Below are 27,452 nucleotides of genomic sequence, written 5' to 3'. Positions count from 1 at the left end.
GGAGACAGGCACATCGCGCACCACCCCCTGAAATCCAAGCAAGGGTAGCATTCCAGAGAGACATCAGAGACTGTAACGTTCTTTGCTTCACGGAAACATGGCTCACTCGAGAGACTCTACCGGAATCGGTGCAGCCAGCAGGTTTCTTCACACATCGCGCCGACAGAAACATGCATCTTTCTGGTAGGAAGTGGGGTGGGGGGGTATGCCTTATGATTAACGAGATGTGGTGTGATCATAACAACATACAGGAACTCAAGTCCTTCTGTTCACCTGACTTACAATTCCTCACAATCAAATGTCGACCGCATTATCTACCAAGGGAATTCTCTTTGATTATAATCACAGCCGTATATATTCCCCCCCAAGCAGACACATCGATGGCCCTGAATGAAACTGGAAACTGGAAACCACATATCCTGAGGCTGCATTCATTGTAAACTGGGGATTTTAACAAGGCTAATCTGAAAACAAGACTCCCTAAATTCTATCAGCATATCGATTGCGCAACCAGGGCTGGTAAAACCCTGGATCATTGTTATTCTAACTTCCGCGATGCATATAAGGCCCTCTACCGCCCTCCTTTCGGAAAATTTGACCACGACTCCATTTTGTTGCTTCCAGCCTACAGACAGAGGCTAAAAAAAGAAGCCAATCTGATTCAAGACTGCTTCGATCACATGGATTGGGATATGTTCCGCATTGTGTCCAACAACAACATTGACTAATACGCTGATTCGGTGAGCGAGTTCATTAGAAAGTGCATCGACGATGTTATACCCACAGCAACGATTAAAACATTCCCAAACCAGAAACCGTGGATTGATGGCAGCTTTCGCTCGAAACTGAAAGCACGAACCACTGCTTTTAACCAGGGCAAGGTGACCAGAAACATGACCGAATACAAACAGTGTAGCTATTCCCTCCGCAAGGCAATCAAACAAGCTAAGTGTCAGTATAGAGACAAAGTAGAGTCACAATTCAACGGCTCAGACACAAGAGTTATGTGGCAGGGTCTACAGTCAATCACGGATTACAAAAAGAAAACCAGCCCCGTCGCGGACCAGGATGTCTTGCTCCCAGACAGACTAAATAACTTTTTTGCTCGCTTTGAGGACAATACAGTGCCACTGACACGGCACGCTACCAAAACCTGCGGACTCTCCTTCACTGCAGCCGACGTGAGTAAAACATTTAAACGTGTTAACCCTCGCAAGGCTGTAGGCCCAGACGGCATCCCCAGCCGCGTCCTCAGAGCATGCGCAGACCAGCTGGCTGGTGTGTTTACGGACATATTCAATCAATCCTTATCCCAGTCTGCTGTTCCCACATGCTTCAAGAAGGCCACCATTGTTAATGTTCCCAGGAAAGCTAAGGTAACTGAGTTAAACGACTACCGCCCCATAGCACTCACTTCCGTCATCATGAAGTGCTTTGAGAGACTAGTCAAGGACCATATCACCTCCACCCTACCTGACACCCTAGACCCACTCCAATTTGCTTACCGCCCCAATAGGTCCACAGACGACGCAATCGTAACCACACTGCACACTGCCCTAACTCATCTGGACAAGAGGAATACCTATGTGAGAATGTTGTTCATCGACTACAGCTCAACATTTAACACCATAGGACCCTCCAAACTCGTCATCAAGCTCGAGACCCTGGGTCTCGAACCCGCCCTATGCAACTGGGTACTGGACTTCCTGACGGGCCGCCCCCAGGTGGTGAGGTTAGGTAACAACATCTCCACCCTGCTGATCCTCAACACTGGGGAGCCACTAGGTTGCGTTCTGAGACCCTCTCCTGTACTCCCTGTTCACCCACGACTGCGTGGCCATGCACGCCTCCAACTCAATCATCAAGTTTGCGGACAACACTACAGTGGTAGGCTTGATTACCAACAATGACGAGACGGCCTACAGGGAGGAGGTAAGGGCCCTCAGAGTGTGGTGTCAGGAAAATAACCTCACACTCAACGTCAACAAAACAAAGGAGAAGATTGTGGACTTCAGGAAACAGCAGACGGAGCACCCCCCTATCCACATCGACGGGACAGTAGTGGAGAGGGTAGTAAGTTTTAAGTTCCTCTGCGTATACATCACAGACAAACTGAATTGGTCCACCCACACAGACAGCGTTGTGAAGAAGGCGCAGTAGCGCCTCTTCAACCTCAGGAGGCTGAAGAAATTCGGCTTGTCACCAAAAGCACTCACAAACTTCTACAGATGCTCAATCAAGAGCATTCTGTCGGGCTGTATCACCGCCTGGTACGGCAACTGCTCCGCCCACAACCGTAAGGCTCTCCAGTGGGTAGTGAGGTCTGCACAACACATCACCGGGGGCAAACTCCCTGCCCTCCAGGACACCTACACCACCCGATGTCACAGGAAGGCCATACAGATCATCAAAGACAACAACCACCTGAGCCACTGCCTGTTCACCCCGCTATCATCCAGAAGACGAGGTCAGTACAGATGCATCAAAGCAGGGACCAACAGACTGAACAGCAGGACAGAACAGCAGTCTCTGGTAAGACACGGGGCGGGGGTCCATGCATATTTGTAAACAATAGCTGGTGCACGATATCTAAGGAAGTCTCAAGGTTTTGCCTGCCTGAGGTAGAGTAGCTCATGATAAGCTGCAGACCACACTATCTACCTAGAGAGTTTTCATCTGTATTTTTCATAGCTGTCTACATACCACCACAGACCAAGGCTGGCACTAAAACCACACTTAATGAGCTGTATTCCGCCATAAGCAAACAGGAAAACGTTCATCCAGAGGTGGCGCTCCTATTGGCCGGGGACATTAATGCAGGGAAACTTAAATCAGTTTTACCTATTTTCTATCTGCTTGTTAAATGTATAACCAGAGGGAAAACATTCTGGACCACCTTTACTCCACACACAGAGATGCCTACCGAGCTCTCCCTCTGCCTCCATTTGGCAAATCTGACCATAACTCTATCCTCCTGATTCCTGCTTACAAGCTTAAAATTAAAGCAGGAAGCACTAGTGACACGGTCTATATAAAAGTGATCAGATGAAGCAGATGCTAAACTACAAGAATGTTTTGCTAGCACAGACTAGAATATGTTCCGGGATTCTTCCGATGGCATTGAAGAGTATACCACATCAGTTACTGGCTTTATCAATAAGTGCATCAAGGACAACATCCCCACAGTAACTGTACGTACATACACCAACCAGAAGCCATGGATTACAGGCAACATTCGCACTGAGTTAAAGGGTAGAGGTACCGCTTTCAAGGAGCGGGACTCTAACCCGGAAGCTTATAAGAAATCCCGCTATGCCCTCCTATGAGCCATCAAACAGGCAAAGCTTCAATACAGGACTAAGATCGAATCGTACTACACCGGCGCTGACGCTCGTCTTATATGGCAGGGCTTGCAAACTATTACAGACTACAAAGAGAAGCACAGCCAAGAGCTGCCCAGTGACACAAGCCTACCAGACGAGCTAAATAACTTCTATGCTCACTTTGAGGCAAGTAACACTGAAACATGCATGAGAGCATCAGCTGTTCTGGACGTCTGTGTGATCACGCTCTCCTCATCCAATGTGAGTAAGACCTTTCAACAGGTCAACATTTACAAGGCCGCTGGGCCAGATTACCAGGATGTGTACTCTGAGCACACGCTGGCCAACTGGCATGTGTCTTCACTGACATTTTCAACCTCTCCCTGTCTGAGTCTGTAATACCAACATGTTTCAAGCAGACCACCATAGTCCCTGGGCCTAAGAACACTAAGGTAACCTGCCTAAATGACTACTGACCCGTAGCACTCACGTCTCTAGCAATGAAATGCTTTGAAAGGCTGGTAATGGCTCAGATCAACACTATCATCCCAGAAACCCTAGACCCACTCCAATATGCATACCACACCAACAGATCAAAAGATTATGCAATCTCTATTGCACTCCACACTGCCCTTTCCCACCTGCACAAAAGGAACACCTATGTGAGAATGCTATTCATTGACAACAGCTCAGAGTTCAACACCATAGTGCCTTCAAAGCTCATCACTAAGCTAAGGACCCTGGGACGAAACACCTCCTTCAACTGGATCCTGGATTTCCTGACAGTAACAACACATTCTCCACGCTGATCCTCAACACAGGGGCCCCTCAGGGGTGCGTGCTCAGTCCCCTCCTGTACTCCCTGTTCACTCATGACTGCACGGCCAGGCAAGACTCCAACAACATCATTAAGTTTGCTGATGACACAACAGTGGTAGGCCTGATCACAAACAATAATGAGACAGCCAAATAGGGAGGAGGTCAGAGACCTGACTGTGTGGTGCAAGGACAACAACCTCTCCCTCAACGTGATCAAGACAAAGGAGATGATTGAGGACCACAGGAAAATGAGGTCCGAACACGCCCCCATTCTCATCAACGGGGCTGTAGTGGAGCAGGTTGGGAGCTTCAAGTTCCTTGGCGTCCACTTCACCACAAAACCTATTCCCCCTCGGGAGACTGAAAATATTTGGCCTCAGACATTTTAAATAAATACATTAGGCCCTAAACTGTCGATTTCACACGACAGGGCAGGGGCGCAGCAATCACCCACTAAAGAGCCAGGCCCAGCCAATCAGAATAAATTTTTCCCCAGGAAAAGGCTTTATTACAGACAGAAATACACATCAGTTTCATCAGCTGTCTGGGTGGCTGGTCTCAGACAATCCCGCAGGTGTAGAAGCCAGATGTGGTAGAGAATTGAATTTCTCAACAGCTCTGGTGGACATTCCTACAGTCAGCGTTTACACTGAGCACATGTGACAGACGTGAGAGTCTGAAAACGCCGTGGAGAACGTTCTGCTGCCTGCAACATCCTCCAGCATGACCGGTTTGGCGGTGGGTCAGTCATGGTGTGAGGTGGCATTTCTTTGGGGGTCCGCATAGCCCTCCATGTGCTCGCCAGAGGTAGCCTGACTGCCATTAGGTACCGAGATGAGATCCTCAGACCCCTTGTGAGACATTGTAGGGAGGTCATACAGGCACATGGAGGCCACACACACTACTGAGCCTCATTTTGACTTGTTTTAAGGACATTACATCAAAGTTGGATCAGCCTGTAGTGTGGTTTTCCACTTTCATTTTGAGTGTGACTCCAAATCCAGACCTCCATGGGTTGATAAATTTGATTTCCATTGATCATTTTTGTGTGATTTTGTTGTCAGCACATTCAACTATGTAAAGAAAAAAGTATTTAATAAGAATATTTCATTCATTCAGATCTAGGATGTGTTATTTTAGTGTTCCCTTTATTTTTTTGAGCATTGTATAAAATATGTAGTACCTTTGACGAGCTTCTTTTGTTGGCACTCCAATATGTCCCATAAACATCACAATTGGTCCTTTTGTTCGATTAATTCCGTCCATATATATCCAAAATGTCAATTTATAAAGCGCGTTTGATCCAGAAAAAACAGCTTACAAAAACGCAACGTCACTACAAAATATTTCAAAAGTTGCCTATAAACTTTGCCAAAATATTTCAAACTACTTTCGTAATACAACGTTAGGTATTGTTAAGCGTTAATAATGGATCAAAATGTAGACGGGGCAATCTGTATTCAATACAGGAAAGAAAACAAACCAGCGCTGCTTTTCACGTCTTGCGCAACTCACAAAAGTGTCCCCAGTTCCGAGTTGGCCTACTTCTTCATTGCACAAAGGAATAACCTCAATCAAATTCCAAAGACTGGCGACATCCAGTGGAAGTGGTAGGAACTGAAAATAGGTTCCTATGAAATATCCCATGGCAAAGACAATACAGGGAACAGAGAAGGGGGAAAATATTCTGAACAGTTAGTCCTCTGAGTTTTGCCTGCTACATAAGTTCTGTTATACTCACAGACATGATTCAAACAGTTTTAGAAACTTCAGAGTGTTTTCTATCCAAATATATGAATAATATGCATAAGTTATATTCGTGGCATGAGTAGCAGGAAGTTGAAATTGGGCACGCTATTTATCCAAAAGTGAAAATTCTTCCCCCTAGCTTTAAGAGGACTCTTTAGGTTCACCCATTTGGAATATTATATTGTTTTTGTGCATCTCTGAGAGATGTTTGATCGATTCCCTGGGTTTCGCGACTTTTACATCGCGAAACCATCTATCATACATGTCAGATTTCAATACTGGCCGATGTTATAACTCTGGAGGATGTCTTCTCGCGAACTATCCATTGATCATATTTTTGCGATATTCCTACTTTGAGAAATGTGTAATTTAAAGGAGGGTCTAGCCCAATTTTCCTATGTGTCTACCTCTTTAGTCCAGGGTGCATTGCATGGTGCCGTTGCCAGCGATATTATAGAAAGGAGAAAGGAATACAATGAATGACGGAACGTATAACGCCCCACCCAGCAGACTATTGACCAATCGTGTTCACGTTATCATGTAATCACACTCCAAACTGCCCTTTCCCACCTGGACAAAATTAACACTTATGTGAGAATGCTCTTCATTGACGACAGCTCAGTGTTCAACACCATAGTGTCCATTAAGCTAATCATTAAGCTAAAGACCCTTGGACTAAACACCTCCCTCTGCAATTGGATCCTGGACTTTCTGACGGGTCACCCCCAGTTGGTAAGAGTAGGCAACAACACATCTGCCACACTGATCCTCAACACCGGGGCCCCTCAGGGGTGCGTTCTTAGTCCCCTACTGTAATCCCTGTTCCCCCACAACTGCATGGCCAAGCACGACTCCAACACCATCATTAGGATTGCTGACGACACAACACTGATCACCGACAACAAGGATACAGACTATAGGGAGGAGGTCAGAGACCTGGCAGTGTAGTGCCAGGTCAACAACCTCTCCCTCAATGTGAGCAAGACAAAGGAGCTGATCGTGGACTATAGGAAAAGGAGGGCCAAACAGGCCCCCATTAACATCGAAGGGGGCTGTAGTGGAGCGGGTCGAGAGTTTAAAGTTCCTTGGTGTGCACATCACCAACTAACTATCATGGTCCAAACACACCAAGGCAGTCGTGAAGAGGGCATGGTTACACCTTTTCCCCATCAGGAGACTGAAAAGATTTGTCATGGGTCCCTAGATCCTCAAAAGGTTCTAAAGCTACGCCATCTAGAGCATCCTGACCGGTTGCATCACCGCCTGGTATGGCAACTGCTCGGCATCCTACATGTACAAACTACCTCAACTAATCTGTACCCCAGGCACATTGACTCGTTACCGGTATCCCCGGTATATAGCCTTTTTATTGTTATGTCATTTTATTGTGTTACCTTTTATTTTTTACTTTAGTTTATTTAGTAAATATTTTCTTAACTCTATTTCTTGAACTGCATTGTTGGTTAAGGGCTTGTAAGTAAGTATTTCACGATAAGGGATACACGGCGCATGTGACAAATACAATTTGATTTGATTTGTTGTGTGACGAGGTTGCTAAGCTAATCGTCATGCAATCCCTTCTCAAAGTATGTGTTTAAAAGTATGTTGAGAAACATGGCTATTTTCCTCAAGTATGTAGTGTCACGATTCCAAAGCTATATGATCCTACGGATAGCAAGTTAATTATCTTGCCATATCAGAAAATATTTGTAATGTTTACTTCTTGTTGATTAAGTTTGTGCTAATGTTGAGTTTTTGAGCTAGCGCCCAAAAGACTCCCATTCAGTCCTTGTCTCTGAATCGCCCATAATGCACTGCATGGACCATTGACGTGCCATGGGCAACATTTTCTATCTTATCAAAAGTTTATCTGCCGTTGCGAATGTTACACGGGACCCAAATTGGCTGCGCGTGTGCGCCATCGTGCATAAATGTATTTTGTCCCCACATACCAAATGCGATCACGACACGCATGTTAAAATATCAAAACAAACTCTGAACCAATTATATTACTTTGTGGAAAGGTCGAAAAGGATTAAACATTTATGGCAATTTAGCTAGTTAGCTTGCACTTGCTAGCTAATTTGTCCTATTTAGCTAGCTTGCTGTTGCTAACCTGAAATACACATGGTCCTCTACTGCAACAATTAATCCACACATAAAACGGTCAACCGAATCGTTTTTAGTCATCTCTCTTCCTTCCAGGCTTTTTCTTCTCCTAACTTTATATTGCGATTGGCAACTTTCATAAATTAGGTGCATTACCGCCACTGACCTTGTTCGTCTTTCAGTCACCCATGTGGGTATAACCGATGAGGAGATGGCACGTGGGTATCTGCTTCTATAAACCAATGAGGAGATAGGAGAGGCAGGACTTGCAGCGTGATCTGCATCAGATATAGAACTGATTTCTATTTTAGCCCGTGGCAACGCAGATGCTCGTTGGCGCGTGCGAGCAGTGTGGGTGCAATAATTTAATAATTTTAATAACATAGATTTCAAATTTGATTTTGCAACGCTCGCGCATGCGACGCGAGCGGTGTGGTCAGCCTGTTAGACTCCACTATGAGGCACAATCATCTGCAGGTTGAACATAGAAGAGTGGCCAGAAAAAAGCCACTGCTTAAAGAAAAAAATAAGCAATCCCGTTTGGTGTTCGCCAAAGATTGTAGAGTCCTAAATTGATAGTGCAGTTTGTTTAGGCGATTTTACAGCTAACTAGCTACATTTTATGTTACATGCTATTATTGTCTTTGGTATTATTGTGTGTAGCTACATTTGCTAACGTTAGCTAGCTACCTAGCTAGCTAGCCAGTCAGCCCATAGATAGAGAATTGATTAGTGGATTTTGTAGTCGACTTGAGCTGCAACAGATTTCCACAATGATTTTCCATGTTGCTCCCAATCTTATTTTAACGCCAAAATGAAACATTTGTTCACAAAAATCATTATTGTCACATATTAGTGATATTTAACACTACATTAAAAGGAATGAGTGGTTTTGGTGGATTCTTTGTCCAACAATCATGGATTGAGACAATGGTTTTTCAATCTGTTGATGGCTGATGGACAAACGAGATGATTGACCTTTGTACTTACAGTACGCAACTCATCCAGAACAATGAAATTAGCTAAACCTTTTAAGGACAAAAACGGACAATGATGAATGCATATGCGTTTTCAAATGCTTTTATATGTCTCTGGGTGGTCATTCGTGTTACACATTTTTATGATGACTTATCTTATATCTCTTCTCTCAGGAGTCAGGATCCTCTTGGCTGGACAGTGTCCTCGCTCATCTAGCTGACATCATTCTACTAGAGGACACTCCGTCCATCCAGATGGAAGTTGCTGTTCTGGTGAAGGAGTTTCCAGACATACGGTAAAGGTTTCAATCATTTGGGGAATGCAGTATAGAGCACTGTTTAGAAACGTTGTACAGTGAACTAATTTGCTAAGTGTCATTCATTGGTCCCCATTTCCTATATACGCAATGCCACAGTACACAGAACCTACATTCCACAGTGCAGTTTCATAAGTGCTGTTTTTGGCATGTGGACAAAGGTAGCACAATTTAAGTCCACATATACACTGACTGTATAAAACATTAGGAACACCTTCCTACTATTGAATTGCACCACCTTTTCCCCTCGGAACAGATTCAATTTGTTGGGGCATGGACTCTACAAGGTGTTGAAAGCGTTCCACAGGGATGCTGGCCCATGTTGACTCCAGTGCTTCCCACAGTTGTCAAGTTGGCTGGATGTCCTTTGGTTAAAATCAAATCAAATCAAAATCAAATCAAATGTATTTATATAGCCCTTCGTACATCAGCTGATATCTCAAAGTGCTGTACAGAAACCCAGCCTAAAACCCCAAACAGCAAGCAATGCAGGTGTAGAAGCACGGTGGCTAGGAAAAACTCCCTAGAAAGGCCAAAACCTAGGAAGAAACCTTTAGAGGAACCAGGCTATGTGGGGTGGCCAGTCCTCTTCTGGCTGTGCCGGGTGGAGATTATAACAGACCATGGCCAAGATGTTCAAATGTTCATAAATGACCAGCATGGTCAAATAATAATAATCACAGGCAGAACAGTTGAAACTGGAGCAGCAGCACGGCCAGGTGGACTGGGGAAAGCAAGGAGTCATCATGTCAGGTAGTCCTGAGGCATGGTCCTAGGACTCAGGTCCTCCGAGAGAGAGAAAGAAAGAGAGAAAGAGAGAATTAGAGAGAGCATACTTAAATTCACACAGGACACCGGATAGGACAGGAGGAGTACTCCAGATATAACAGACTGACCCTAGCCCCCCGACACATAAACTAATGCAGCATAAATACTGGAGGCTGAGACAGGAGGGGTCAGGAGACACTGTGGCCCCATCCGATGACACCTCCGGACAGGGCCAAACAGGAAGGATATAACCCCACCCACTTTGCCAAAGCACAGCCCCCACACCACTAGAGGGATACATTTAACCACCAACTTACCATCCTGAGACAAGGCCGAGTATAGCCCACAAAGATCTCCGCCACGGCACAACCCAAGGGGGGGGGGGGGGGGGGCGCCAACCCAGACAGGGGACGGTATGAAGGGACGGTATGAAAGAGCCCTAGTAAGCCAGTGACTCAGCCCCTGTAATACGGTAAGGGCAGAGAATCCCAGTGGAAAGAGGGGAACTGGCCAGGCAGAGACAGCAAGTGCGGTTCGTTGCTCCAGAGACTTTCCGTTCACCTTCGTGGACCATTCTTAATACACACGGGAAACTGTTGAGCGTGAAAAACGCAGCAGCGTCATAGTTGTTGACACACTCAAACCGATGCACCTGCCATACTACCATAACCCGTTCAAAGGTACTTAAATCTTTTCTCTTGCCAATTCACCCTCTGAATGGCACACAATCTATGTTTCAATTGTCTCAAGGCTTTAAAATTATTCTTTACCCTGTCACCTCCCATTTATCTACACTGATTGAAGTGAATTTAACAAGTGACATCAATAAGGGATCACAGCTTTCACCTGGTCAGTCTATGTCATGGAAAGAGCAGTTATTCCTAAAGTTTTGTGCACTCATTGTAGACTTTCTATTGACACAATGGGTCAACACAAGGAAAAGAAGTACGGAAACATACTTATATTAACCCTGCTATTCTTGGAGAGGACCGAGGGGCTGTTTTGAGTGGTAGAGGCTGGTTAGCCCCATAAGGTACTGTCCCTGGCCCCTCGTTGTTTGTGTGTTTCATGGGGTCAGCCACTGGACTGCTAGCTGGCAGCGTACCCAATATGTGACGCATGACCCGTGGCCCGGCAGACAGGAAGCTGCTGCGGAGTATTTCCTTTTCCTGCCACCCCACGGGAGACAGTCTGGTGCCACTCTCTGGAATCAAAGGATGGAGCTAAAGCAGGTTGATACGATGTTAACTCATTCAGGCACAAGGAGTGCCTTTTGTTTTCTCGCCGTTGGTATTTTCAGAGATCAAAGTCTGCAGTCCACCACTGGGACTCCCCCATATGTCCCCCCCCCCCCCAACCACTGTTTAACACCTTTGTTTACAGGCTCAGTCAGTTTCACCCCACCCTTGATTGCTTTGTGAACAAACCCTTCCTCTTGTTCATATTGAAACAATCAGCAAATCAAATCAAACTTAAGTTAAAGTCAATTTAAAATCGCAACACACTTTAAATTAAATTTACTTGGAAAGTCTGGTAGATGTACCGGGTGAAGAAATGTAAAACAATTCAGGTTTTGTCACATCTTTGTTGAATCATGTCTAATTGACGTGAAATACACATCATTTTTTATCAATAGATAAACTGAACATAATAAGTTATGGCCCTTTGCTCTGCATAATTGAATCATGAATCAGCATCAAAACCACTGGAACGCACTAACTCCAGTCTCTATCTCCCTCCCTTTCCTCCCCTTCTCTCCCTCCATCATCCCTGCAGGAAGAAGCACGTCTCCACCCTGCTGAACGTGCGAGGCATGATGCGTCAGGCGGAGCGTGAGGAGATCCTGAACATAGTCCGAGACTTCGAGAGCAGTGGCAGCTCTGCCCTGCTATGCCGGGATCACGCCCTCTTCTCAGACATCCCTGTCACCTCCGAGGTGCACTGCATCAACCTGGGCCTCATCCGCGTCGCCATGACCCTCGCCAACTGGTTCTCAGAGGCCCGGCCTCGACGACACCGCAAGAAAAACCCCAGGAACAGAACCACGCTGCCACTGGAACGCCTGACCGAGGAGAAGGATATGGATGATGATTGACTTCAAGGAAAATTATATGGAGCACATTGGTAGAACAGAGGCTCACCCGTAACACTCATAATTCTGTATCAATGTGTTCATTTGTATGACTAACTAATACTGATGGTGCGTAATGTAATTGTTTTGCTTTCTGCTGTAAATAACATAGGTAGAGGTTTGTTGTTGACAACAATTTGACGAGCACTCAATCCTAATATCTGTCATATGTGCTGCGACTACTGTGCTGCGACTACTACTGTGGGGCCGAATACTGTGAAACATACGACTAAAAAGAAATTCAAGTCTCCAAAGAAACGTGAAACTATCAAATGCCGTTTTTAATTCATCTGTAAATTGACTTATCACTCATTTACAGACATTTCAAAGGAATGTGATCAAAAATGACTTGACCTCAGGTACAGCACATACAAGCTCATCTACTGCACCTCGAGCTCAGACATTTCTTCATGTTTGGAATGAGAACCAGTACACAGTTGCATTGCTTGGATTGATTTTAAGGCATACTTGAAACACAGATTTCGTATCATCTATGAATGTATCACTTCAATGGTTTTGTAAACCTTATTGGGTAACACTTTACATTAAGGCAGTGTTTCTTAATGATGGTCCTGGGGACACAAAAGGGTGTACATTTTTGTTCTTGCGCTAGCACTTGATTCGACTAATCAACTCATCATCAAGCTTTTCGATGTGAGTCAGGTGTGTTGGTGTTGGGGCAAAAACAGACATGTTCACCCCTTTGGGTCCCCAGGACCAGGATGGAGAAATACTGTATTAAGGAATACTTTTATACATAAATAAGTAGTTAATAAACTGTTAATTATTCATTTAACGATAACTTAGAGCTAACTAATGTGTTATAACTGTTTAACTTTTATAACTAACAAAGGGGGTACCTAGTCAACACACCTGAATGGATTCCACCGAATTGTGTCTTCCACATTTAACCCAACCTTTCTGTATCAGAGAACTCTGAATTTAAGAATAATTTTAAGTACACCTTAATGTAAAGTTTTACCTGTTAAGGTAAAGTGTTACCAAAACTATTCAAACTGTTGTCATCATATTCCAACTAATTATTGTCCAGTTGAATGCTTTGTAGATTCCAATGCAATGTATGACCTATGGATATATATGTTGTTCAATATCTCTTTATTCTATGGGTAATTTAACCTAATCCTAACCTTGTCTTGGATACTGCACAGCTTTTCTCTGCTCTTTCTCTAACTTTGTATTGTTGTTTGATACACATATGTATGGAAATATATATATATATATGACATGGTTTGTAAATGTTTTGAACACTCAACTGTGAATGAATATGATCTATTATGTTGCCAAAGAGTAAATAAACCCCCATTGATTGGGTGGATTGAACTAACTTCTCATTTGATAGGGGCATATATTTTGCCATATATAGAGGTACATACTGTATATTTGGTCACGTTTGGGAGCAAACTAATCTTTAAAATACAAAATGTAATGTGCTGAGAAGCATATGTTTGATGACAGAAAGGTGGTTTCCTGCCCAAGGGAGGAATGCTGAACATCTTGAAAACAGCAGTGGTGAACAACACAAACCAAAGGGCAGTCTGACAAACTGATATAGTGTATGAGGAAGGGTATACACCGACTGTACAAAACATTAAGGACGCATGCTCTTTCCATGACAGACTGACCAGGTGAATCCAGTTGAGAGCTGTGGTCCCTTATTGATGTCACTTGTTAAATCCACTTCAATTGGTGTAGCTGAAGGGGAGGAGACAGGTTAAAGAAGGATTTTTAAGCCTTGAGACAATTGAGACATGGATTGTGTATGTGTGCCATTCAGAGGGTGTATTGGCAAGACAAAATATTTAAGTGCCTAGTAGGTGCCAGGCGCATAAGCTTGTGTCAAGAACTGCAACGCTACTGGGTTTTTCACACTAAACAGTTTCCTGTGTGTATCAAGAATACTCCACCATGTGTTATGGCAGCTACTGTATGTCCATTTGGGTTCCACTGTGGCTCCAATATGGTGCTTGATTGCAAAGGGAAACTGAAGGGTCGTACCTCCAGACTCGTCCGAGGGGATGTTTTGTGGTAAACAAAGGCTACGTGTTGTCTACCGCCGAGGTGGCAAACGGATGCTTTTATTGGAGCCAAGTTTACGCCACACACTAGGAGGGAACTTCCTTTTTGCTGGTCGGACTGTGGGTTCAGCCACGCTGGATCTTTTTCATGCTTTATAAACACTCATGGGCTGTTCAAAACAAGTCAGACAACCTCAGTATGGGTTATGTGCTGTGTATTCTTTTCACACACTCCCTAAATTGGCCTGCATCTCTAAAAGCCTATGTCACTATATGTCTATGTGTAGCTTTCTTACCCTTTTCCATGGGAAAATTACAACACATGGCAGAAAATTCTATACTCAGAGCAGATGGTTCACATTGACCACTTGAACATCCTTGTTTTTCAATGGTGACCAATAGCACACAGTGTCCCATTTACCTACTGTGAGTATTCATGACTCACCTGCACCAGCCCGCCTGGTCCTGGAGGGTTGCAGCAGACCAACCAGGGTAAGTAAAAAAAGCCTTGCACGAGTCTGAACGGTGCATACAGTAGAAGCAGGAGTCTGTTTCTGGACAGGATGCTAGTCTATCACAGGGCCCTACCCCCAATCTACACTACATGGTCAAAAGTATGTGGACACCTGCTAATCGAACATCTCGTTCCATAATCATGGGCATTAATATGGAGTTTGTCCATCCTTTGCTGCTATAACAGCCTCCACCGTTCTGAGAAAGGCTTTCCACTAGATGTTGGACCATTGCTGTGGGGACTTGCTTCCATTCAGCCACAAGAGCATTAGTGAGGTCGGGCACTGATGTTGGGCAATTAGGCCTGGCTCGCAGTCGGCGTTCCAATTCATCCCAAAGATGTTAGATGGGATTGAGGTCAGGGCTCTGTGCAGGCCAGTCAAGTTCTTCCACACAAAACCATTTCTGTATGGACCTCGCTTTATGCATGGGGGCATTGTTGTTCTGAAACAGGAAAGGGCCTTCCCCAAACTGTTGACGCAAAGCTGGAAGCACAGAATCGTCTAGAATGTCATTGTATGCTGTAGCGATAAGATTTCCCTTCACTGGAACTAAGGGGATAGTCCAAACCATGAATAACAGCCTCAGACCATTATTCCTCCTCCACCAAACTTTACAGTTAGCACTATGCATTGGGACAGGTAGCGTTCTTCTGGCATCCACCAAACCCAGATTTGTCCGTCGGACTGCCAGATGGTGAAGCGTGATTCATCACTCAAGAGTATGCGTTTCCACTGCTTCAGGGTCCAATGGCAGTGAGCTTTACACCACTCTAGCCAATGCTTGGCATTGCGCATGGTGATCGCAGGCTTGTGTACGACTGCTTGGCCATGGGAAGCCATTTCATGAAACTCCCGACGAACAGTTATTGTGCTGAAGTTGCTTCCAGAGGCAGTTTGGAACTTGGTAGTGAGGGCTGCAACCAAGGATAGACGATTTCTATGCGCCATGCGCTTCAGCACTCTGCGGTTCTCTTCTGTAAGCTTGTGTGGCCTACCACTTTGCGGCTGAGACGTTGTCGCTCCTATACGTTTCAATTTCACAATAACAGCGCTTTCAGTTGACTGGGGCAGCTCTAGCAGGGCAGAAATTTGACGAACTGACCTGTTAGAAAGGTGGCATCCTATGATGGTGCCACGTTGAAAGTCACTGAGCTCTTCAGTAAGGCATTTCTACTGACAATGTTTCTATATGGAGATTGCATGGCTGCATGCTCATATTTATACACCTGTCAGCAACGGATGTGGCTGAAATAGCCAAAATCCACTCATTTGAAGGGGTGTCCTCATACTTTTCTATATACAGTACCTTTGGAATTATTCAGACCGATGACATTTTCCACATTTTGTTACATTACAGCCTTATTCTAAAATGGATTTAAAAAATACAAAAAAAATCTTCAGCAATCTAAACACAATACCCCATAATGACAAAGCTAAAACAGGTTGAGACATTTTTGCAATTGTATTAAAAATAAAAAACAGAAATAGCTTATTTACATAATATTCAGACCCTTTGCTGTGAGACTTGAAATTGAGTTGCATCCTGTTTCCATTGAACATCCTTGAGATGTTTCTACAACTTGATTGGAGTCCACCTGTGGTAAATTCAATTTATTGGAGATGATTTGGAAAGACACACACCTGTCTATATAAGGTCCCACAGTTGACAGTGCATGTCAGAGCATAAACCAAGCTATGAGGTTGAAGCAACTGTCTTTAGAGCTCAGAGACAGGATTGCGCCGAGGCACAGATCTGGGGAAGGGTAGCAAAAAATGTCTGCATCATGGAAGGTCACCAAGAACACATTGGCCTCCATCATACTTAAATGGAAGAAGTTTGGAACCACCAAATCAAATCAAATGTTATTTGTCACATGTGCCGAATACAGGTGTAGATCTTACCGTGAAATGCTTACTTAAAGCCCTTTACCAACAATGCAGTTCAAGAAATAGAGTTAAGAAAATATTTACTAAATGAACTAAAGTTAAGAAAATAATAATAATAATAATATTTACATAACAATAACGAGGCTATATACAGGGTGATTAACTTGTTATGGCAGCAATCCCGTTAATGGGATAATTGTCATCAACAACCACTGAATTGCTACATTCAATGAATATTACTAAAAATATTTATATTCATGAAATCACAAGTGCAATATAGGAAAACACAGCTTAGCCTTTTGTTAATCCACCTGTCGTGTCAGATTTGGAAAATGTGCTTTACAGCTAAAGCAATCCAAGCGTTTGTGTAAGTTTATCAATCACTCAACAAAACATTAAGTACACTTAGCATCAAGTAGCTGGTCACGAAAATCAGAAATGCAATCAAATTAATCGTTTACCTTAGATGATCTTCGGATGTTTTCACTAACGAGACTCCCAATTACACAACAAATGTTCCTTTTGTTCCATAAAGATTATTTTTATATCCAAAATACCTCAGTTTGTTTGGCGTGTTATGTTCAGAAATCCACGGGAAGACTCCCGGGTGGCGCAGTGGTTAATAAGGTCGCCGTACTGCAGCGCCAGCTGTGCCACTAGAGACTGGGTTCGCGCCCAGGCTCTGTCATAACCGGCCGCAACCGGGAGGTCTGTGGGGAGACGCACAATTGGCCTAGCGTCGTTAGGGAGGGTTTGGCTGGTAAGGATATCCTTGTCTCATCATGCACCAGCGACTCCTGTGGCGGGCCGGGCGACTCCTGTGGGGGGATAGTAGCTACTAACAATTGGATACCTCGAAAAAGGGGTAATTAAAAATTTAAAAAATCCAGAGGAAAGAGCAGTCACGACAACGCAGACAAATTCCAAATAGTTTCCGTAATGTCCACAGAAACATGTCAAATGTTTTTATAATCAATCCTCAGGTTGTTTTTAAAATATATAATCGATAATATATCAACCGCAAATGTCTTTATCAGTAGGAGAGGGAAAAGCAATGGCAACTCTGTTGCACGAGCAAAATTCATGCGACCACTTGACGCGATGTTATCGTTCTGGATCGATTTTCAAAATAAAAGCCTGAAACTATGTCTGAAGACTGTTGACACCTTGAGCAAGCGATAGGAAAAGGAATCTGGTTGATATCCCTTTAAGTAGAGCAAAGGGAGGCTATGGAACATGGAGTTTTCAAAATAGTAGCCACTTCCTGTTTTGATTTTCCTCAGGGTTTCATCTGCAATATCAGCTCTGTTATACTCACAGACAATATTTTGACAGTTTTGGAAACTTTAGAGTGTTTTCTATCTAAAATACTAATAATAATATGCATATATAAGCAACTGAGACTGAGGAGCTGGTCGTTTACAATGGGCACCTTTTCATCCAAGCTACTCAATACTGCCCCTGCAGCCATAAGAAGTTAATTGTTCAGCAGTCTTATGACTTGGGGTAGAAGCTGTTAAACTTCTTATGGCTAGGGGTTCCGCTAGCTTTCATACATTCACAAGTGCAATACACCAAATTAAGCTTAACTTCTTGTTAATCTACCCATTGTGTCCGATTTCAAAAAGGCTTTACAGCGAAAGCACAACATGTTAGGTCAGAGCCTAGTCACAAAAACACGTACATCCATTTTCCAGCCAAAGAGAGGAGTCACAAAAAGCAGAAATAGAGATCAAATTAATCACTAACCTTTGACGATCTTCATCAGATGGCACTCAAAGGATTTCATGTTAACCAATACATGTATGTTTGTTCGATAAAGTTCATATTTATATCCAAAAATCTCAGTTTACATTGGCGCGTTATTGTTCAGTAATGTTGTGCCTCGAAAACATCCGGTGAATTTGCAGAGAGCCCCATCAATTTACAGAAATAGTCATCATAAACTTTAATATAAGATACAAGTGTTGTGCACAGAATTAGAGATATACTTCTCCTTAATGCAACCGCTGTGTCAGATTTAAAAAAAACTTTACCGAAAATGCAAACCATGCAATAATCTGAGTACAGTGCTCAGACAACAAAACAAGTCATACAGATATCCGCCATGTTGTGGAGTCAACAGAAGTCAGAAATAGCGTTATAAATATTCACTTACCTTTGATGATCTTCATCAGAATGCACTCCCAGGAATCCCAGTTCCACAATAAATTTGATTATTGTTTGATTTGTTCGATAAAGTCCATAATTTATGTACAAATACCTCCTTTTATTAGCACGTTCAGTTCACAAATCAAAACACACGACACGCGGGCAAGTCCAGGCGAAAGTTCAGAAGAAAAGTCATATTACAGTTCGTAGAAACATGTCAAAAGAAGTATGCTGAAAATGCTGCCCCTTATCCCAAACAGGTTTTAAGAAGCCTTTTGGTCCTAAACTTGGCGCTCCGGTACCTCTTGCCGTGCAGTAGCAGAGAGAACAGTCTATGACTTGGGTGACTGGAGTCTTTGACAATTTTTTGGGCCTTCCTCTAACACCGCCTAGTATATAGGTCATGGATGACAGGAATCTTGGCCCCGGTGATGTACTGGGCCGTACGTACTACCCTCTGTAGCACCTTATGTCAGATGCCAAGCAGTTGCCATACCAGGCAGTGATGCAGCCAGTCAGGATGCTCTCGATGGTGCAGTTGTTTAACTTTTTGAGGATCTGGGGACCCATGCCAAATCCTTTCAGTCTCCTGGGGGGAAAGGTGTTGTTGTGCACTATTCACAAATGTTTTAGTGTGTTTGGACCATGATCATTCATTGGTTATGTGGACACCAAGGAACTTGAAACTCTCAACCCGCTCAAAAACTCTTCCTATGGCTGGCTGCCCGACCAAACTGGGGGAGAAGGGCCTTGGTCAAGGAGGTGACCAAGAACTCGATAATCACTCTGACAGAGCTCTAGAGTTCCTTTGTGCAGATGGGAGATCTTCCAGAAGGACAGCCATCTCTGCAGCACTCCACCAATCATGCCTTTATGGTAGAGTGGCCAGACGGAAGCCACTCCTCAGTAAAAGGCACTTGACAGCCTCCTTGGAGTTTGACTAAAGGCACCTAAAGATTCTCAGACCATGAGAAACAAGTTCCTCTGGTCTGATGAAACCAAGATTGAACTCGTTGGCCTGAATGCCAAGCACCACAGCTGGAGGAAACCTGGCACCATCCCTACAGTGAAGCATGTTGGTGTCAGCATCATGCTGTGGGGGTGTTTATCAGCAGCAGGGACTGGGAGACTAGTCAGAATCAAGGGAAAGATGAATGGAGCAAAGTACAGAGAGATCCTTGATGAAAACCTGTTCCAGAGAGCTCAGGACCTCAGACTGGGTTGAAAGTTCATCTTCCAACAGGACAACGACACTAAGCACACAATCAAGACAACGCAGGAGTGGCTTCGGGACAAGTCCCTGAGTGTTCTTGAGTGGCCCAGCCAAAGGCCGGACTTGAACCTGATAAAACATCTCTGGAAAGACCTGAAAATAGCTGTGCAGCAACGCTCCCCATCCATCCTGACAAAGCTTGAGAGGATCTGCAGAGAAGATTGGGAGAAACTCCCCAAATACAGCTGTGCCAAGCTCGTAGAGTCATACCCAAGAAGACTTGATGCTGTAATCGCTGGCAAAAGTGCTTCAACAAAGTACTGAGTAAAGGGTCTGAATACTTATCTAAATGTGATATTTCAGTTATTTGTGTTTAATTAATTAGCAAAAATGTCTAAAAACCTGTTTTTGCTTTGTCACTATTGATGAAGAAAGAAATACATTTTAGAATAAAACTGTAACGTAACAAAATGTGGAAGGGGGTCTGAATCAAGGGGTCTGAATACTTTCCGAAGGCACTGTATAGTGTACAGTGGCTTGCGAAAGTATTCACCCACCTTGGCATTTTTCCTATTTTGTTGCCTTAAAGCCTGGAATTAAAATAGATTTTTGGTGGTTTGTATCATTTGATTTACACAACATGCCTACCACTTTGAAGATACAAATATTTTTGTTTTACTGTGAAACAAACAAGAAATAAGACAAAATAACAGAAAACTTGAGCGTGCATAACTATCCACCTCCCCAAAGTCAATACTTTGTAGAGCCACCTTTTGCAGCAATTACAGCTGCAAGTCTCATGGGGTATGTCTCTATAAGCTTGGCACATCTAGCTACTGGGATTTTTGCCCGTTCTTCAAGGCAAAACTGCTCCAGCTCCTTCGAGTTGGATGGGGTCTGCTGGTGTACAGCATTCTTTAAGTCATACCACAGATTCTCAATTGGATTGAGGTCTGGGTTTTGACTAGGCCATTCCAAGACATTTAAATGTTTCCCCTTAAACCACTCGAGTGTTGCTTTTGCAGTATTCTTAGGGTCATTGTCCTGCTGGAAGGGGAACCTCCGTCCTAGTCTCAAAACTCTGGGAGACTGAAACAGGTTTCCCTCCAGAATTTCCCTGTATTTAGAGCTATCCATCATTCCTTCAATTCTGATCAGTCTCCCAGTCCCTGTCAATGAAAAACATCCCCACAGCATGATGCTGCCACCAACATGCTTCACTGTGGGGATGGTAATCTTGGGGTGATGTGAGGAGTTGAGTTTTCTCCAGACATAGTGTTTTCATTGATGGCCAAAAAGCTCAATTTCAGTCTCATCTGACCAGAGTACCTTCTTCCAATATGTTTGGGGAGTCTCCCACATGACCTTTGGTCGAACACCAAACGTGATTGCCAATTTTTTTCTTTAAGCAATTGCTTTTTTCTGGCCACTCTTCCCTAAAGCCCAGCTCTGTGGAGTGTGCAGCTTAAAGTGGTCCTATAGACAGATACCCCAATCTTTGCTGTGGAGCTTCACAGCTCCCTCCTCCTTATCTTTGGTGTCTTTGTTGTCTCTCTGATTAATGCCCTCCTTGTCTGGTCTGTGAGTTGTGGTGGGCAGCACTATCTTGGCAGGTTTGTTGTGGTGCCATATTCTTTCCATTTTTTAATAATGGATTTATTGGTGCTCCGTGGGATGTTCAACGTTTCTGATATTTTTTAACTCTGATCTGTACTTCTCCAGCACTTTGTCCCTGACCTGTTTGGAGAGCTCCTTGGTCTTCATGGTGTCGTTTGCTTGACGGTGCCCCTTGCTTAGTGTGTTGCAGACTCTGGGGCCTTTCAAAACAGGAGTATATATACTGAGATCATGTGACACTTAGATTGCACACAGGTGGACTTTATTTAACTAATTATGTGACTTCTGAAGGCAATTGGTTGCACCATATCTTATTTAGGAGCTTCATGGCAAAGGGGTGAATACATATGTACGCATCACTTTTCTTTTTTTTATTTTTTGGAATTTTTTGAAACAAGTCATTTTTTTCATTTCAGTATTTTGTGTATGTCCATTACATTAAATACAAATAAAAATCTATTTAAATTACAGGTTGTAATGCAACAAAATAGGAAAAACGCCAAGGGGGATGAATACTTTTGTAAGGCACTGTTTCTCCTCTGCCAAGTGGAGATGCATCATTGGTATGACGGTGATTGGATTCCCAACCTTCCAATCTCAGGGTGTATACTAACCACAAGGCCACTGAACTGCCAGGGTAGATTTGCAAAATTCTGTTAACTTCCCCAAAGTCCTGTCTGGAAGTTTCCTGGAATCAAGAGGGAATAAGCAGGAATCCTCCAACATGTCATTCTGAAAAAGGTTGGGATTTTGGGAAAGGTACTCAAATTTTGCAACCCTATGGGTAAACAATAGAGTTAGGAAGTCTTCAGTTGTCAGACAACCAAAGTTGACAGCATGGTCGACTGTCCCTGGTACCAGGCTGCTCTGTCATCTGAAACAAAGAGGAAAGGTTAGTCTACAGACTTCATTCCCCATGGTTAGAATACCAGACATGAAAGTTTCCGTCCATAGCATTCTTATCTCCCCTGTCAGCTCACTTTGTCTGTCATATCTCTCCTCGCTCTTCCTCTGACTGGGGTTGTCATCAATCCTTTCCTAATCCTCCCTCTTCTCTTTTCCTCTCTCTCTCCCCCTTTAACAGTTTCGAGGTACTCTCTATGTTTGTGTATCAGGTTTGCTACATACTGTAGTCTCCCCAGGCCAGTGATGCGATAGGAAGACGATTCTGAGATGAGTCGGCCATAACGTGGAATATATCTGTAATACAGGCCTAAACAAGTTGGGAGAAATACTTGGTAGAAAAACTTAAATTGTACTACGATATAATTTTTGCCTAACTTTCACAGTTTCTTCCTGCCAATGGTTATTGCATCTTGCCTCCTGTCACTATGCTAAGTAAACACTATGGTTGACATTTCCTCTTGTAAACGCACAAACAAAGTGCGCAAAGTAACCTAAACATTTGAAACAGACAGGACTCAGAAAATAATAAAAACAAGTTACTAATACTTAGCTTGCACTTGCAGCATCACTGCGAGGGTAAGTTTAGATCAAGAAATGTCCTCATATATTGACCTAAGAGAAATAATAGGTGCGACTTTCGCTCACAATTAAACTATTTTAAGCTTTGATCAAAGCTTAAACTTAGCCAGTCAATATAAAAATTGATTGCAGTGGTGGAGATTTTCATACTTGAGTAAGTGTAAAGATACCTCAAAAGAAAATGACTCAAGTAAAACTGAAAGTCACCCAGTAAAATACTACTTGAGTAAAAGTCTAAAAGTATTTGGTTTTAAATGTACTTAAGTATCAAAAGTAAAAGTATAAATCATTTTTCATTCCTTATATTAAGCAAACCAGATGTTCTTGTTTTTTAAATTTACTGATAGCCAGGGACACAGTTGTGCTCATACATAATTTACAAACAAAGCATGTGTGTTTAGTGAGTCTGCCAGATCAGAGGTGTAACAGTATAACTTTAGTCCGTCCCTCTCCTCGCCCCAAGCTGGGCTTGAACCAGGAACCCTCTGCACACATCAACAGTCACCCTCGAAGCATCGTTACCCATTGCTCAAACAAAGGCTACGGCCCTTGCAGAGCAAGGGGAACCACTACTTCAAGGTCTCAGAGCAAGTGACGTCACCAATTGAAATGCTATTAGTGCGCACCACCGCTAACTAGCTAGCCATTTCACATTGGTTACACTCACCTCCTTTTTGACCTCCTCCTTTTCCGCAGCAACCAGTGATCCGGGTCAACAGCATCAACGTAACAGAATAGCTTCCGTCCCTCTCCTCGCCCCAACCTGGGCTTGAACCAGGGACCCTCTGCACACATCAACCAGTCACTCAAGAAGCATCGTTACCCATCGCTCCACAAAAGCCGTGGCTACCAGTGATCTGGGTCAACAGCATCAATGTAACAGTATAACTTTAGACCGTCCCCTCGCCCGAACCAGGGACCCTCTGCACACAGACAACAGTCACCCACGAAGCATCGTTACCCATCGCTCCACAAAAGCCACGGCCCTGGCAGAGCAAGGGGAACCACTACTTCAAGGTCTCAGAGCAAGTGACATCACCGATTGAAACGCTATTAGTGCGCACCACCGCTCACTAGCTAGCCATTTCACATCGGTTACAGAGGCAGTAGGGATGACTAGGGATGTTCTCTTGATAAGTGCGTGAATTAGACAATTTTCCTGCCCTGCTAAGCTTTCCAAATGTAATGACTACTTTTTGGTGTCAGGGAAAATATAAGGAGTAAAAAGTACATTATTTCTATAGGAATGTAGCGAAGTGAAAGTAAAAGTTGTCAAAAATATAAATAAAGTAAAGTACAGGTACCACAAAAAAATCTAACTTAAGTAGTACTTTCAAGTATTTTTACTTAAGTACTTTACACCACCGGTTGATTGGAGCTAACCCTTTAGCTGTAGCCATGTTAGCTCCAATGCTAACCCTGTTGAAACATCCAAAGTGTACAGAACACTGTGAGACTAGGCTATTTGACCTAGAAAAGCACAATGTTTTGTCCATTTAGGCAAGTCTTGTAAAGGACAGGAAGTAAGTCAATTTAAGTTTGGCATTGCTTTGAATGTTGAATCTTGGCTGGCTGACTCAAATTTATATGCATATCTAACGGCATCATCAGAAATCCTTTCATATACCTAGAACACTACGGACACGGATGCCACCGGTGTGTATTCCAGGCAAGGACCAACCTTTTTGGCAGAGGCAGGCAGGTAGGGGCAGGAACCAAATGAGCTCATGTGCATGGAGGTTCCCACTGATCAGGTCCTTTAATGGCGCAACAGCAACAGAACATCACAATGAAGTCCCTGGGAAGAACCACCCAGCTTCCTCCTAATTAATACTGGCCAGCACTGGAAAACACATCTGACTTAATCACCAACAATCCACTGTTTGTTTTCGGAACAAAGCCTCAACCGCCTCCCCCTCTCTTTTTCCGCTCAATGAATACAAATTTTCATGGTTTGGTTCCTACATTTTTGTTGTTGTTGTTTGCTCTGGATTTTCCTGACTGTGTTGAGGAGGGAGGGAGAGAAGGGGTCGGCCCAGTCTGGAGCACAGCAACCATCTATTCCCTTTGATTATAAATACAAGCTTCTGGCCTGAGTGTGCCTCACGGTTGAGTTGTGTCCACCCACGTGGGCACATACTGGTTGAATCAACATTGTTTCAACATTATTTGTCAAAGTATTGTGATGTGGAATCAACTTGGAAAATACATTGGATTTGAAAAAAGTAATCAACCAGTACTATTTTCAACCAGCATTGTCAACATTGAAATTAGGGTAAAACATCCCCGTAAATACATTGACTTAACCTGACTAACTGGTTGTTACATCAATCTAATGTAAACATAATCATCAGAACTATGCATAAGTTGAAATTGCATCAAAAATTCCACATAGAAACGTAAAAAATATTTTTCATCCTGTTCACGACATTGCTTACAACGCTGGTTGAATTGAGAAGGAAAACAGTACTGGTTGATTATGTTTTTCAAATCCAATGTATTTTTCACGTTGAATCCACATCACATTACGTTGAAACAATGTTGATTCAACCAGTGTGTGCCCAGTGGGCACTCTTTCTCTCCTAGTGGGTGATGACCCAGCAGGGCAGGGTTGTGGCATCGACTGCCTATAGCTTGCTTAACAACGTTCCTATAAACAACACATCACAATGCAGCCCGCCATAACACGCCAGCCGACAGAGGAAGACTCAATAGAACCCCATGTCCTCTTCCACTACTGTATACGTCTGCTCTGCGTCTGTCAGGATGGCTACCCACTTGAATCAAAACAATAGGGCACTTCGTCAAACCCGATGGGATATCCTGATTTATGTTATCACAGTGTATCCATCAGGTTACTCTTTATTTAGCACTGTAGGAGACATATGGTTCCGTAACCTGTGAACTGAGAATAAGACTCAGTGTGCATCCCAAATGGCTCCCTATTCCCTATACAGTGCACCACTTTTGACCAGGACCTCTGGGCTCCCTGGTCAAAAGTAGTGCACTATAAGTGGAATAGGGTGCCATTTGGGATGCAGAGGCCTCCGTATTTTTCATTGGATTCCTGGCTGGTGGATCACCCACCCTGTTTGTGTCAGTATCCATGTCCACCTTAAATTATTACCCTTGTCCAGAACATGAGAAGCAGATGTAAACTTTTTTTTTTTTCAAAGGCATCGTAAAATAACCTTGATAAAATCTAATCTGACTTAGACGTCTTCCACAAGTGTTCGCTCTAAGACGAAATCATGTAAGCCACAAAGTCAAATTTAAGGTTCCATGCTTGTGTTTTTAAGATGTGTCATGTCATGCACAAAAATACATATTCATTGTGAAAACGGATCAAACTCAATATGAGAACGTACAGAAGGATAAGGAGAACTATAAACAACCCTATCAAAAATAAGCTCAGGGTTTAATAATAAGTTATTCATTCATTCATTTCTTTACTTCGTTAATTGTGTTTACATTTTTTCTACACAAGATTAATTCTGGCTTGAGGGCAATTCATAATTCTGACAAAGTGAGAGAGATCGCCCATATTTCAAAAATAATAATACAATGCCACGAAACACAAGACTGAATTGGCCAAAGTATGTCCCTATAAATATTTTGTTGGGCCTGAGTTGCATGATGTCACTGACACTGTAAACATCCAAAGTGGCTGGGATATTTGTTTTCCTTTGAGTAAACTGTTTGGACATTTGAATAATAGTGAGAAAAACACAGAGGGATGCCTTATTCATCCTGCGTGCGTATGCAGCTTTCTTTATTTATGCGACCACATCCCCTGTCCTTAGAGATCTGGTTGCGATACAGGAGCACTGTCTACACTCATCACACACAGGACAGATCACCTCACCTCGTATTCATAATGCAAACAGGAGCTCGAATTTATAGAAATACAATCTATTGCACAATGATATTATTTATATGCCCAAAATACTCTGTTGGGGTCCATCACAGTCTATATATTTTGTTGTTGTGTTTAACTCTGAATATTTCCTATATTTTATTGACCAGACATGGCAGTGACAGGAGAGGTAGGAGAGATACACTCCACTATGTATTCATTTGGACAATGAAGCTAAAACGTTTAATTTGGCTCTATACACCAATATTTTGGATTTGAGATCAAATGTTTTATATGAGGTTACAATACAGAATGCCACCTTTTATTTGAGGGTATTGTCATTCATATCTGTTATACCGTTTAGAAATGAATGCACTTTATGTATCATGAATAATGATGAGTAAGAAAGTTTAACTATTCCTTTAGGTCATCAGACTGTCCAAACCTTAACACTGTAAATGTCATCCCTTTTCCATGTCTCTTTTGAGAAAAAGATTGT

At 43.2% G+C, this 27,452-nt stretch overlaps 1 protein-coding gene across 1 annotated transcript in view; it reads left to right on the top strand.

The window, feature by feature from the left end:
- The window catches only part of LOC139423236 (tumor necrosis factor alpha-induced protein 2-like), a 39,908-nt gene extending 26,419 nt beyond the window's left edge, over positions 1-13,489 (top strand). Inside the window, exons 12-13 of the mRNA XM_071175033.1 lie at positions 9,152-9,273; positions 11,839-13,489. Of these exons, the coding sequence (XP_071031134.1) occupies positions 9,152-9,273; positions 11,839-12,157 (441 nt within the window). The 3' untranslated portion in view covers positions 12,158-13,489. The remainder of the gene's footprint in view (positions 1-9,151; positions 9,274-11,838) is intronic.
- Positions 13,490-27,452: the final 13,963 nt, after the last annotated feature.

The sequence above is a fragment of the Oncorhynchus clarkii genome, chromosome 12 (genome assembly GCF_045791955.1).
Source record: "Oncorhynchus clarkii lewisi isolate Uvic-CL-2024 chromosome 12, UVic_Ocla_1.0, whole genome shotgun sequence".
In the NCBI taxonomy this organism is placed as follows: Eukaryota; Metazoa; Chordata; class Actinopteri; order Salmoniformes; family Salmonidae; genus Oncorhynchus; species Oncorhynchus clarkii.
Note: the sequence above shows the minus strand (reverse complement) of the source record. Positions and strands in the feature narration are given on the sequence as shown.